Source organism: Dendropsophus ebraccatus, chromosome 7, assembly GCF_027789765.1.
Source record: "Dendropsophus ebraccatus isolate aDenEbr1 chromosome 7, aDenEbr1.pat, whole genome shotgun sequence".
Taxonomy (NCBI): domain Eukaryota; kingdom Metazoa; phylum Chordata; class Amphibia; order Anura; family Hylidae; genus Dendropsophus; species Dendropsophus ebraccatus.
This window is the reverse complement of record NC_091460.1, coordinates 120,561,422-120,576,985: the sequence shown is the minus strand read 5'-3', so window position 1 is coordinate 120,576,985 and position 15,564 is coordinate 120,561,422. Positions and strand designations below refer to the sequence as shown.

The following is a 15,564-nucleotide window of genomic DNA, read 5'->3' as shown; positions in this document are numbered from 1 at the left end:
GGGGGAGCGGCAAGGTGCCTCATTTATCATGACTTATGCTTTCTCGCAAGATGCAGGTGTAGATTTGGTACAACAGGTTCCCGACCAAATATACACCTGCTTGCACGCCTCTTAGTAAATTTGGCTAGGAAAAAGGGGGCAGGGCCTAACAAATATGTCGGTCATCATAAATCCCCATCAATATGCTTACTGCTCCCAGTGCCCATGCTGTGCCACATAACGGAGCTCCCGGACCCCTCCTGTAATCCTCTCTTGGGTTCTGGGTACATCACAACCCGGGTTCAACATCACAGATGGGTGGGATTTAGCACACTCAGCCAATCAGTGACTGCAATCACTGGCTGGCTGAGCGGGGCATCTGCCAACCGACGGGAGCTCAGAAAATAGCCATCAGAGTCCAGGAGCGGGAAGAGGCTCTGCATAGGCACTGGGAGAGGTGACTATAACTTCTTTTTTATGTTCCCCCAGGCCAAAATCCTGTAAAGTTCAATTCTGTAAGCCTAATTATCAGCCTATGTACCCCCAGACTTGTAAATGAAACATAACACATTGGTTTTCTTAAAAATTCCATATACATCAGATTAAAAATGCAATATACCTCTTGATAGATTTAAAGGCTCATAGAGTATGAGAAAGTAGACTTCTACAGGTACCACATTATGGCTCAATAAAAGTCAAAGCTTGTACAGACCTGAAATCTGACATTGTGCCTTAGGCTTTAATGTGAATTACTAGTAAATCCATCTTGTAACATGTACATCAGGCTTAGTGCAGACCCATACAGTTGCATCTAAGAAAAACTCCTTAGTTATAATATATGAGTTTCTAATGTCTTTTCAGAGTTCAATGTGGAAAAAAAACAGCTGTCTCCTACTTGATTTTTTTCTTCACAGTTAATAGGGAAAGTAAGAAATGCTCAGGCATGGCTACCAAGTAGTGTCAATAGGATTTTGGTAAACCTTGTTCATTATTGTAGCACATTTGACCTCTTCATTAGTAAATTCCCTCTTCCTCTATATGTATATGCATAATATGGAAATTTTTAAATTGTAATACAGTTATAGGAAAAAAAAAAATAGGTTCTTAGCATACTACTTTAACTAATCAAATAATGTGAACTATCCCAGTACGTTAAGGTAATGGGTACAGAATGGACCTATATAGTTTTAGACCTGTTAAAAGCTATGATTACGTTGTTTCTCTGTCCTAAGATCTACTGCATTCATTAGTTGTATTTAGGGAAGTATGTAGCAGCGTACTGCACTCCTGACCTGGCCACTGATCAAACTAATTACTAAACATCAGGCTCCATAGACTTATAATGCAGCAGCTGGGGGGATGATATTTGCAGCAGCAGAGTTCTGATGTGGGCACATCCGTGCGTGCCCGCATCAGGCCTCTCCACTGCACCCTATGGAGCGAGCGGCTGGAGCCGCTCGCTCCATAGTGTGCACTGACTGGGTTTTCTGTGGCCGCTGTTCACTTAATAGCGGCTGCAGAAAACCGACATGTTAGCTTTCTACGACGCCGCAAGAGATACCGGCCGGAGTGTATACTATGTGTACACGCTCAAATGGGGATCCAATAGAAAACAAGGCAGCAAATCTTTCCGTAAAAAGTACGGCCGTTGTTGCCGATTACATCAACGGCCATACTTTTACTAAAAGATACGTTGTGTGAACATAGCCAAAAGGTATAAGCACTGACCTACTGGGAAGCCGATCCCGCAGTAGGCATTGGAGAGCATTTGTTTTTCTTCTGGAAGAGAACTACTTTGCATACTATGACCTATACAGACACGTATTTTGCTCAGGCGTTCCATTGTGTTAACGTTAATGAGCATTACTAGGCTGCTACACTCATTCACCCGATATTCAGCCAAAGATTTGATCTTTTGTGCAACCAGTGAAATCATTGTTATCAGCCACTGTTTTCTGTCTTTTAAAGGCACTGCAAATAAGTTCCGGCCACACGTGGCCAAACATCGGGTCATGTAAAAGGGCTCTTAGAATCCTCTCTGTAAAATACATGGAGCTTATAGCATTTATGCAAGAATTTATTTATTTAACACACAATGTTGAAATGTCCGGAGATTCTGTTGTTATGTTTTTTTTTTCTTTTCTTTTTAATCCATGCTGTTTGTTTTTACTATTACAAATGGGAAATGCATTTGTGCATTGAACTGCTACATATTTGCCTTGAAAAAAAACAAAACAAAAAGCCAATTAATTCCAGCTCTGAGGCATTAAGAGGTTTTGAACAAAAAAAATGTTCAGCTCCAAAAGTGAAGGTGTGTTTTTTTGGACATTACAGCGATCGCAGTTATACTGAATACGGACACAATGTTGCAGTTAGGCTATGTTCCCACTTCGGGGAAAATATCAGGAAAGGTGGCCGTCTGGCAAAATAGCCAAAAGATGGACATCCAAAAAGACTCCCGGACAAAGAAAAAAGACGGCGTGTGAACCCAAAGGGAGCACAAATTAAACATTGTCTAGTCTTTCGGTAACTTTTTATTGTCTTGTATATCTAAGCCTTTGTTTATTTTGCCCACTATTCTAAAAAGTAGGTCCTCCAATGCTCATTTCTAGTGCCTAGAATGGTACTATGATTAAGCAGTGTATAGAGCAGAAAGCATGTAACCGTAGATATAGTTCTTAACCCTTTTAAATAAAAATAACTTCTTATGTATTGGAAACACCTATCTGATGAGTTGTCCCTGTACAAGAGCAGATGCATTACTGGGGGAATAGGAGAGGTGACCAAATTTCTTATTTGCTTGTATAAAACATATATCTTCTTTTTTGACTGTTGCAAAGAGTCATTAAACAGGTTTCAACCTAAAGCTTTCTTATTGTATCTTTCACCTCTGTCTACTCCATTGCCCATTCTAAAGTCGCCATCAATAGCATTTTATGGTCTGGAGGAATGAGTAGAAAAACAATTAGGGTACGCATCAAATGGTCACAATGCTCCAAATCCAGTATATCAAATGTAGGCTTTTAAAAACTTTTGGCACATCCCAGGGTCATGTGAAAATTAGGGTCTGAATTTTCACAGATCAATTACTCATGAGAACAAGTGGTGAGAGAAGACAGGAGTGGCTCATTGCTTTCTTGGGCTGGGTTCACACTATGTATATTTCAGTCAGTATTGTGGTCCTCATATTGCAACCAAAACCAGGAGTGTATTAAAAACACAGAAAGGATCTGTTAACATAATGTTGAAATTGAGTGGATGGCCGCCATTTAATGGCAAATATTTGCTGTTATTTTAAAACAACGGCTGTTATATTGAAATAATGGCAGTTATTTACTGTTATATGGCGCCATCCACTCAATTTCAACATTGTGTGGACAGAGCCTTTCTGTGTTTTTATCCACTTCTGGTTTTGGTTGCAATATGAGGACCACAATACTGACTGAAATATACGTAGTGTGAACCCAGCCTAACTCTGTATCAATGAGACCAGGATAATCCCATAGACTTACATTACAAGTCTCTCTTGGTAGCTTGACATAGATCCAGGAGAGAATGGAATGGGCTAACTGCAGATTTGTCCCGTCTTATTATCATGATCAATTTGTTTCTGATCAATTAGATCCTAACTTTGATATGTTGCTATGAAATATATTTTAGGAATCTTCCTGGGGGATAGTGTGTTTGGACACAGTTCACAGCAGACTTGGACTTATAAAATAACAGCTTGGCGTTTATTTGCAGCATAAACAGTCCAGCAAACAGAAATACTGCAACACCGTGCTTTTCAGTATTCAACAAACAAAAAGGTCTTGCCCGTCTGGGTGCTTACTAACAGGTTTTCTCACCTATCTAACACTATAACACAGCGTCTTTCACCTAAATATCGCAGGGTGTATATTAGCTTCAGCAGTCGCTGCATTCACAGCTTCCTCCAAACACACAGGCTGTTCACTCCTGGCTGAGAGCAACCACCTGCAGCTCTGCAGAGCTTTTACCTTCATTCAGCTCTTCAGAGCTCACCTGATCACAAAACCCAAACTGGATCGGGGAGAGGGAATGATAGGAGCCACTACCAAACCTACCTGCCATTCAATGTAAATCCTGGCCCGCCAACAATAAAAAAAACACTGCTGAGCAACAGATCCATCCTGGACTTACCATCTCACACTGCGTACCAACCTAGGTGAAATGTACACCTCTTTTAACACTTCTCCAGTGACATGTCTACAATATATATATATATATATATATATATATATATATATATATATATATATATTGCTTTAATAAATATCAGGATTCGTAGCAATGGAAGAGGTGGAGAACAAACCCTGGTAAAACTGTTGAAACAGCAACATTTTTCTGTAACCTGCAATGAAGCATGAGAATAAGGCTGAAGAAGAAAAATAGTTCAATGTTTCTTTATTGGGGAATCAGTACTGTTCTCCATTTCTCATATTCTTCAACCAACCCCTGGTTAAATATCAGTTCCCTTACACATTGTTAGATTGGTATCTCCTTTTCAGGCCCCAGATTAATACAATAAAACCGTAAGCCCCACTGATGATTACCGTCATGTACATGGATGTGGAGATGTGGCGGTGTGGGAAGAGTTTAAAGGCTTGGTTTCTTAGGAGTGGGAAATGGTTTAGAGTTTTGCTTTGGGCTGGATGTCACTAATTGATGTACTGATGTATTTGTATCTGATGTAAGGTTTGATGTACTAATGTATTGATGTATCTGAAGGTTTAGAAGTCAAATTTTATATAAGCCTTTTCTAATACTAGGCTATAATTCTATCTTATGAACAATTTAGATTTTAAACCTTTTAAGGTTTTATATGTATTTTTTCCCCCCTAAAAACAGTACAACTTGTTACCATTAGCCATGTCTAGTATTTTAACTCAGCCTTTATCAATAGAGCTGGGCTATGATACCATACATAGACAAGCACAGAAGAAATTGGATCTAAAGCCGTGTAAAATTAGTAATTTTTATTTTGCACTTTAAATATAGACAATTAAAAAAAGAAGCAATCTCCAGACATGAATCAGACTGCAGGGACAATTAGAGATGTAAACATATAATCCTAGAGCAAGAACCACCAGATGTAATCTATGTCACGGTACATTTATCTTCATGCATCATTGGCAGTATATGTGCAAGAACCTATATAGTTAGGTCTCTAATAGACTCTCTATATATCAACACAATGGTTCCTATATTGCACTTAAATACAATTATTTCACATTTAAGTTATTGAACAGCTCCTATGTATACTTCCTTTAGTCTCTTACCCAATCAATGAATCCCGCAGACTGTAAGGGTCAGTTCACACGGAGCAAAAGTGCCGGACATGTCAATTCTTTGAGCGGCACGCAAGCCCTACCATAGACACACCGTGGGAGACTGAAGCAGGTGGAATTCCACGGCAGTGAATTTCGTCGCTTTTGCTCAGTGTGAATTGGCCCTAACCCTAACAAACATTTTGCGATAATATGATTGCTCTGTGGATGTTCTATTATTACAGCCTACTTATGACCAATCTAGTGTTTTAACCATTTAAAGGTTTTATGTGAGTTACAAAATGTTTATCCATCCCCGCAACAGTACTACTTGTTGCCATGAGCCATGTCTAGTATTTTAACTCAGTCTTTATCAAGGGAATAGAGCTGGGCTACAAGACCACACATAGCCTATAGACAACTTTGCTGCTGCTTCTAGAAGAGAATAACAATCTTTTTTTAGTCTCACAGAACACCATAAAACTAAGTAAATTCAAATGTATTCCAGGTAAAAACAAACAAAAAAAAAACCTTATTATAACTATATATTCATTACATAAACCCATTAGATGTGCCTGTACTTTTTAAATTGCTCCTGTCTATATACGCCATGTATAAGTGATAAAAGTACCAAATAACATATGGAAATAGCCTCCTTCATCACATTTTTACTGTCTAAAAATTGTGACAAATGTATTTATAAAAACTGACTTTTACCGGTAAATAGCCTTGATTGAACATGTTTTATGATGGGGCCTTGTTAAAGTAGCATAATTATGGAAATTATCAGTTTTCAATGCAATGATGACTACCACAATGCTGAATTATTCTCTGGGGAATCTAGCTTCTCTGAAGAGTTTGTGGAAAAAGAAAAAATCCAAAATGCTATAGAAACCTCTTAATAATGTACACCTGAAAGATACTCTAAAATGTCAGGAGAGTTGTTATTATGGAACAATGTAATTAGTTCTGTAGAAGCTTATTGTTTGGGTTGTCATCACTTCCCCTGACGGAAGTTGAAGAGACATCACTTAAGTTCTAAAAGCGTGAAAAGTGCTATCACACGGTAATGATAGTAATAATGACCCATTCATTAAAAAGTATACAATTTCCCAAATATAGAAGTAAATCCCCATGCATCCAAATCTGCATAATGAAGTAAGAAACTAACCTGATGGCCACAATGTTGCAAAATTTTGCACAATTACTAGTGGAGCTGCTTTACCCGGGTTCATTATTTATAAAACAGCGTATTTATTGAAATAACATGGCATTTTCTTGGCTCAAAAAAGATTCCATAAGATGGAGTAACTAGTTACACCTTTTTTATGTATTCGAGAAGAGGGGTTACAAGCTCGCAGCCCTCCAGCTGTTGTAAAACTACAATTCCCATCATGCTTGGACAGCTAAAGCCAAACCTTAACTTGTCCAGGCATGATGTAAATTGTAGTTTGACACCCCTGTTCTAGAATGACAATGAAACCTTCTTGAGCTTAATACCCAAATTTGCACAACAATGTGGTCTTTTGTGGGGCCCATAGAGAAAAGTATATGGAATGCTCATTAAAGTATATAAAGGAGACAAAAAGCATGTAAGCACACACAAAACAATTGAAGTAATATGGATTGCTGATCCTAATACTCCCAGTCCTTGTTTTCTGAATCAATATCCATCTAATTTCATCCATAGAAGTAGCAAGGCTACCAAATTCCTAGTTTCCATTGTAAACATGCAAAAAAGAGCCCTTGGCGCATATTCATATATCCCAGGGGGCAATGCACCTAGGATTTCACTGTATTGAGCGCTTTAGCTGGCAGCCAATAGTGTTATCTTTGGCTGGTCTCCCTGAGATCAGTGATTTTTTTTCCCATATAGTTCCCATTTTGGCCGTCTCATTCCTACTCCTCAGTACGGCACCCCATCCTATTCACAATCCCCAGCATGGCTTAGTCTCTTATTCCTGGTCCCCGACATGGTATCCAATCTCATTCCTGATTGCTATCATAACTCCCTCTCTAATTCTTTGTCCCCAGCATGGCTCTCTCCCCTCTCATGCAGTGCTGCAAGATGTAAACGGCACTCTCCCTCCTTCAGCCTTCTAAGCAACAATGCTGGAAATGCTCTTCCTCTTGCTCTCTCAGCTCCAGCAATGCAGCACCATGTCTCCAGCTCAGTTGTGTTTCAGTTTGCAGATGCAGCATAGGGTGGATATTTATCCAGATGACTCAGAACACATAAAATGCCAAAGGTGGTCTTCTTTTATAAGTTCTTTCACTATAAAATGTACTAAAATAATAAAACAATTAAAGAGGGTGGACTGTTTACAAGGGGGTGGTTTCCATCTTCTAGCGAGGAAGAGAAATTAGTAAAAAAATAAATAAATATATATATATATATATATATATATATATATCTACATGGAAAGTAAATTTTCTCAAAGGGATGGTGTTCTCTAAAGGTTTCACTGTACATATAGTACAAGCAAAGTAATAGCTACACTATATTATTACCTTTTTGAATATCTACACATACCAATCCTCTATGAGCCATGGTATGCTTGTGACTTGCCTATTCTCTATCCTGGCCAGTTTATAAATTGTCCCTTATTTTTTATTGTTATTGTTATATCTCACCCTCTCCTATTTTCTCTACTAGATTCTAGACATAATCTTCACACATTTTATGTTGCAATAGTTGCTTTTTTAGACCCTGTTACATTTTATGTTTGACCAATTTAGTGACTGCAATGTGTATTCTTGCGAAGTTTAGTCTAGTTTATGTGTTTTCAACCCTCCAATGTTGTGACTCCAGTGTGGTATACAGTAAAACTAACAATGGAAATAAATGATACAACACATCCCTTAGTTACCTATTGGGTCAATTTCTTCTCTTGCGGCATATTCTCTGGCTGGCATATTCCACAAATTGTTTATGTGTCATGTTTTGCCTTAAGTTACTGCCAGCTTTTGCCAATGTTACAGTGCCAATTTGCTAACTGCGAGGTAGCATTCTTCCATAACTTCCTTACTAGGTTGCATCAATCACTGTTCTTGTTTTGCCCAAAACCTCCATGGGGCCTCATTACTGCTAAGCAACTATCCATTATGTAATCTGTTCCCAACCACCCTCAAAGCCCTATTACATGGAACGATAATCGACCGTATTTGGTCAATATTGGTCGTTGCGGCCAACAAATGTCCAGTGTAATAGAAGGCAATGATCAGCCGACATGGACAATGTCGGCTGATAGTTGCAGTCGTTTGTCTTTTAACATGTTAAAAGACAAATGACTATGATAGCAACGATCTGCTGTCGCGCCCAGCGGAACAGGAGCGGCAGCAGCAGACTGCCACTATCCTCTATGGGCTGCCCGGACGATCTAGTGATCTCCCGGGCAGCCCCCCGCAGTTTTCCGCGGCCTCCCTTGCACCTACCCCTTGCTGCCACCGCGTGTAATAGCGGTGTCAGCAAGCAGTGAACGGGGAGCTGACAGCACTTGTTTGCTCCTCTATGTCGGCCCATGTAATTTGGGTCTCAGTCTAGAGCATGCAAACATGCACAATGCCCACAAATGTGGTGGGTCTCAAACGGAATAGTCTCACAGTCTAAGGACCCTATTACACGTCCTTATCGTGTGGAAAATTGTTATATTGTTCAAGTGGGAGCGATACTCGTCCTGTGTAATTGCCGGCAACGTTCGCTGTAATTCCACATTCATTCGCAGTAGTTCTGCATTTGTTCACTAACTGTTCAGTGTAATTGCACTATGTTCCTTCTTTTGCTGGGATCAGAGGGAGTAAACAACCGTAATAACAATCGTAACTAACAACTATCGTTTTGTGTAATATGGTGTACGATTTCAGGCTAACGATAAACAGGTTGCGATCGTTAAAAATCGCTTTGTCTAATAGGACCTTTAGTCCTATTAGACAAAACTGCTCACCTCAATCTTGAAACTACAGAGATACAGCAGTACATTTCTAACAGTACTTCGCAACGATTAACATTGTCTTCACATAGGTTGATGTTCAATCCACAAAGACCACCTTAGCTTGACTCAGTTAACTATAACTTGCAAAGCAACATGCCCCATTTTGATTCCTTGCATTATGTAGGAAGAAGTTTGCTTTCTACAACTTTGCCTTATAATCTTTCAAGTCCTCTTCAGTCTTACAATTCCCACCTCAATGTCTCCAGTGTAATGGTTCTTAAATATTGCGACATACAGGCTATTTCATGGATCATAGGGCATCAGACCTAACCTCTTTGCTGGCCACTCACTCTACTTCTCAGGGAGGACGTTTTACATGGACCAAAATTATTATGATAAAGTGTACCCCTTGAGCTGCTGCCCCACAAAGTATCCTACAGATAACTTCTAACAGGGCTTAAGTTTAAAGTACTTGTAGTCACAGGTGATGGCAGCTTGGGGAGCTCTGTATGGGTTTTATGAAAGCAGTATGGTTTTAGAGTACAGCTCTGGTAAGATGTAGTTTATCAGCCCAGAGGGTAAACAAGGTAGTTTAGTCCATGAGAGACTGTAACCCCATACTAAAGCTTGGTCTAGGAATGGTTGTGCAAGACCTGTAATGTGTAGGATTAGGATTATAATAGGGGTTTCCTCAGGAATGACTCTCAATAAAATAGCTTAACGTTAGTGTTTGATTCACTGCAACTGTAGCCGCAGGGAATCAAATGCAGAGCGTTCAGGTTTGGAAAACGTTGCCAAACCCATACAATTTGATAGGTCCGCTTAACACCATTCAATGGGGATAATGATGTCTCTAAAGTTTAGTAGAGGTACGCAGTTGTGTTAAATAAGTCACACCTTGAGCTAAAGTATCTATTATGCTATTATGTTGCCAAAGTGCCAGAGATGCTAAGACTGAAGAGTGTCTTTTTACCTTCACTCATGACACCATTTTTCTAAATCTTCTGGTCTGAATAAAAACAACATCAGCGTGGGGTATTTGTGAACCTATTGTTGACCTGTCTAGAGTTTGTGGAGGATGGATCTCGTGATACAATGCTGCTCAAAGGATGTCTCCAAGATGTTCCAGTGAAGTATAAGGGTGTTGATTGTGTAAAAAAACAAACAAAAACACTTAGTACAGACTAAAATAATAAAAGTATTATACAGATGACGTGTTTCAGGATGTAATATCCCTTCATCAGATATGATAAAATTTGTTCTAAGTGTTATTATTCACAATAAACACCTGTTTACTTTACTGGAACGCCTTGGAGACATCTGTTGAGCAGCTTTGTATCCGGAGATCCATTCTGTTTTCTCTACTTCACTGTATCTACTGTGACAGACCACAGATAATTGGAGCATCCTGGACCAAAGATCCTCTGGCTAGCAGCTCTTCTCCACCACGCGTACCCCTTTAAGGGCCCTATTCCACCGGACGATTATCGTTCAGATTATTTGTTTGAATAGCAGTTAACGACTAACGACCAAACGAGAAATCATTGATTGTTTAATAAGACCTGGACCTATATTTATCGTTGCTTGTTCGCAAATTGTCGCATTAAATAAGAAGTCGTTCGGTCGTTCACAGTAGTGACGAACGCAATAGCGACGACAAGACGACCGCAAGAACGATCATAAGTAACGATTATCTTTCCATGTAAATGGGCAAACAATTTCAGGTCTTTTGTAATAGCGGTCGCTTGGATCATTTATTGTTAACGATTATGCGAACGATAATCGTCCGGTGGAATAGGGCCCTAGGGGTCATTGCATCAAGCCCAAGGGACTTTTTTTTTCACTGTCTGGAGCTTGTCTTATCGCTTAAAATACTGTTATGGTTGTATTATAGAACACTCACGACAATGAGTGACTAGCAACCGCCAAATGTAATAGTGCCAACTAAAGTGTATTGTCATTACCAAGCTCAACACACTTTGTAATGTGAACAGTAACATTCAAGAATGTTGTGCCACTGTCATGACGTTTTCTATAGGATGAATCTTTGAAAACCTCTTGTTGTTCCCAGCAATATCAGCTGTTTGACAAAAATGAAAGACCCCCTTTAAAGATTCTGGAATTGCATAGTCTGGCATTTCCTAATAAATCATTATAAATTGCTCCAGGAGCACATAGACCATAAAACAGTTGTTGGAAATTGTAATGTTGTAATGTTAACAGAACTAAAGATGTTAAAAAAATAAAAGGTGGACATTGATATGTGAGTGAGGCCCAGAATTAGATAGAATGAGGGAAAAAACAAAACAAAACACGAAACTCTGGTAGAAATGCGATTAATGTGAAAGTTTATTTACACAGAAAACGTGCTTTACTTAATTCCAACCAGTGAATTAATTTACTTTATTCCAACCAGTGAATAGTTACAATGGGGGAGATTTATCAAACATGGTGTACAGTAAAACTGGCCCAGGTGCCCCTTCAGACCAATCAGATTCCACCTTTCATTCCTCACAGACTCTTTGAAAAATTGAAGGTGGAATCTGATTGGTCGCTAGGGGCAACTGAGCCAATTTCACTTTACACCATGTTTGATAAATCTCCCCACTCCCACACTATGTATATAGGGTGACGTTTTGGTCCTCCTAGACCTTTCTCAAGCCAAAGTCTCTCTCAATATGGTAACAGGATCATCCAGGGTTGATGGAATGTGTTAGATAGCAGAATTAGATAGCAGTCCTGTGGATGACTAGGATCATCACACATCAGTTGCTACTATATCTATTACATAACAATTGCTTACATGTGGTCTCAGCACAACTATACCATTTTTTTTTTACATATTGTATAATTGCGGTTAGAGCCAGCTTGTTCTTGTTTCATGCTCTTTGTGGCCAAATTACTGCAATGATAGATTATATGTATAACCTATGAAGTCACAACTGAGTTCCAATAATTCACTTGGGAAAGTCTGTAAATGGCAAAGCCTACCTGAAATCACAAATTGCTTGTCTTTCCGCTGGGACTTTCCAGACTTATAGATATAGCATAGAGTGCTGATCTCACAAGTAAATACGGCAAATGAAGATGACTTCCAGTGCTACTAAATCCCAATTTAATTAAATCTATGGGCAATCACCAGTTGCATACGAACAAAGAACAGAGAAGGACTGGTATTTAAAAAAAAAAAATGTAGGAATCATGACTTTCAATCTTTATTTCATTGGTGCTTCATAAATCAAAGGCTCTTTTCTTTTTTTTTTTTTTTCTTTTTTTTAAATGGCCTCATAAAGTACAAAATCATTTCCATTCTACTCACGGCTCCTCTTCTCTTCATACAGCATGCAGATCATTAGGAAACTACGAAGCAATCAAGTAATGTGAGTCTGATGAAATTACTCTATCAATGTATTGGGCTCCTCCCCCACCCCTATACACCCACTCCTCACATACACAACAATAAGGAATAGGTCTGATGTCACCATAACCTTTCTCGTGACAAATTAGTATTTTAATAAAGACCTGACATGGTTCTTCTACATATTTCTTATATGTAAGGCATCTACAGGAGCTGAGAAAAACCTTCCACTAAGCCATCATTTAGATGATTGACGTTTTGTTCTACGCACCTGACAAACTCAAGAGGTTAAAGGCTATAGATGTATATGGGCTGTGATGTTCTGCTATTAATATACCATCGAGGCTATCTTTCAGTTCTATTGAACTCCTTAAAAAATGCAGCCTTAAATCTATGATTGCAAAAAGGTACCAGGTAATAAGAGCTATTTGCACATAGAAAACACTACATCTCTATAAGCAAGCTTTCCAGAGGCACATGTGCTCCTAGGCACACCATTAAAATACAAATCAATGGCTTGCAAATACATTCCATGTGCTGTGTACCCTGCCCTCGGTTTAATTACAAATCAGTTAATCCGATTACAGTTCTAAGACTGAAAAGCTTTGATATAATCATGTGTATTATATATAGCTTTCATAGCTTTCAATATGCAACATTTTAAAATTTTTAAGCAAATCTTTTTTTTTTCTGACTACTTTTGCGATGATACATTGACAGCCTTCTAATTATAAATGATTATACGCTACGTGCAACAATTATCAATTCACCAGTTTCATGGCAACATAAAGTACTCTATAAAAAGGAGCTAATCCCCTTGTCAAATGCAATAATTGTGATTCAAGTTAAATTAATTGTCTGGGAAGTAGCTTCATTGTTTCACAATGGAGGGATCTTGTGTGGTCACACGGAAAGAGAAACAGTAACCTGATCGTCGCAATCTATTTGTATAGTGCAAAAAAAAATGGTACTACAGTACATCATACCGACCTCTCTGAGTCGCGAACTCTAAATATGTGTACAGTAATGTTTTCCGGAACCTTTTCGACAAGTTAATGATTGACTAGGATGGCCTCATAAAGACTTGGCTCGATTTATCTACCGATTATTTAATTCTTTCACACTCGTATGATTTAATCGACTGCCTAAAGCGTATTAATCCATCCCTTGGCACTCTTTTAGCAGGTGATATTTGACCCTGAGCCATGGTCAGTAACATTTCTAACTACCGACTCTAGGAGATGCATTGCTGCAGTGGACCCATAGTTGCATTTGTCGAGACTATAAAACAACTTATATAAGCCTAAAAATATAGTAGCAATGGTCAATATTAACTTATGAATAATAATAATAATAATAATAATAATAATAATAATAATAATAAATAATAATAATATTTGTATAGCGCCAACAGATTCCGCCAATTTATCTATTGGCCAAGGGAAAGGTAATGGCCAACCATCTAGATCTGTAAGCTTTTTAGTTTAACTACACATACTTAAAGGTCTCGGTCAGGGATAACATTTTGGCTAGACACTGATGCCTGATTTTCCTTCCACTAAGTTTCCTTAAGAAGGAGTTACATGATCTGATTTGAAGCTGAGCGCATAATGCTTATGCTCTTGCTGTAGTGATCTTCTCCTGCCCACTCCCTTTCTAAAGGGCCCTGCGTGTTCAGATTATAGATTGCCAGCCTGTGCTGGTGGTGAAAAGAAATCAGTGCAGTTTATCTCCAATCCTGCTGTATATCCTCTCCGTCTACCACACATGCCACTTACATAATGACAGCTATAGACACAGAATAGACTGTTCTGTACATGTCATAAATTACAGGCGTATAATGGATACTATTGTATACATAGGAAGGGAGAAACAGTGGAGATGTGTGCGACCAAATTGCTAATATGTTCAACTAGACATATTTATTCCCAGAAAGACTGCCTTCATTGCATCCTTGCTGCCAATAGGTGGGGCCCACAAGCTTTTGGCCACTCACCGGTTCCTCTTAGAGGAAACCCACACACATCTCCTGCTTCACATTTTTTTTTCTCCTCTTTTTCTGTCTGCAAGGGTCTGTGTCCCACAAAGGCTGATCACTGCAGCCCAGGCACATGAATGCAGCCTTTTATAAGCATCCCTCAGCCTTACTGTTGCTTAGAACAGTGGGTCTCCAGGCAGCATGGGATGATGTGAGCAGCACTAGATCCCACAGTACATCTCACTCAATCACACCTGTCACAAAGACAACTCTTCAAGCACAGGCTGACAGTCAGTTGAGTAATACAAAACATGTCACAGAATATTAATGTGCCTATGCTGTAACATATATATAGGATATATATATAGGATGGTAGGAGACTTATCAGTACCTTCACAAATAAGAATAAAAGCTGCAATGCAAAAACACCTGTATGATCAGAATATTTCATTGCGGATATGTATGTAGACATTTAAGGCGATTGCACGTTATCTGGAATGCAACAGGGTGCAACATTATGTTGAATAGTATTAAGAGGAATGAATAGCCTTGCTACTATAATGACTGTCTATAGCCAAATATACGTATAACCTCCCTCAGTCCATATTCATTGAAAGTTACCGCAAGGCATTACAGCCGAGGAATATAAATGATGGAAGAATCCTTACCAATGTGGATGATCGAGTCTGATCTGGAGTCTGCTCTTGTTCTGTCCCAGGATAAAGCCCAGAAGACGGACAGACAGATGATAGCATGCAAAATGTCCATCTTCTCAATGACTGTTGACCACAAATCAGATCTTCATAGAGAGACTAGAAGCAACGTGGATAGTTTAGACAGATCTCACAAGAGTTTAATTCCAGGATTTCTAGGGGGTTAAAGATGGAGGCATTGGGGTTAGAAACCAGGGAAAATACAAACAGGCACAGGTCTAGGGACGAGTCGACTAGGAATAATTTCCTTAATTCATCCAAACAATATCTTTTGATCCTCAGACTAAAATACCCATTAAGCATCCAGAGCTGTGCA

General features: G+C 39.0%; 1 protein-coding gene across 1 annotated transcript in view; it reads right to left on the bottom strand.

The window, feature by feature from the left end:
- GRID2 (glutamate ionotropic receptor delta type subunit 2) overlaps positions 1-15,303 on the bottom strand; it is a 797,500-nt gene extending 782,197 nt beyond the window's left edge. Inside the window, exon 1 of the mRNA XM_069976784.1 lies at positions 15,204-15,303. Within this exon, the coding sequence (XP_069832885.1) occupies positions 15,204-15,303 (100 nt within the window). The remainder of the gene's footprint in view (positions 1-15,203) is intronic.
- Between the last annotated feature and the right edge of the window lie 261 nt (positions 15,304-15,564).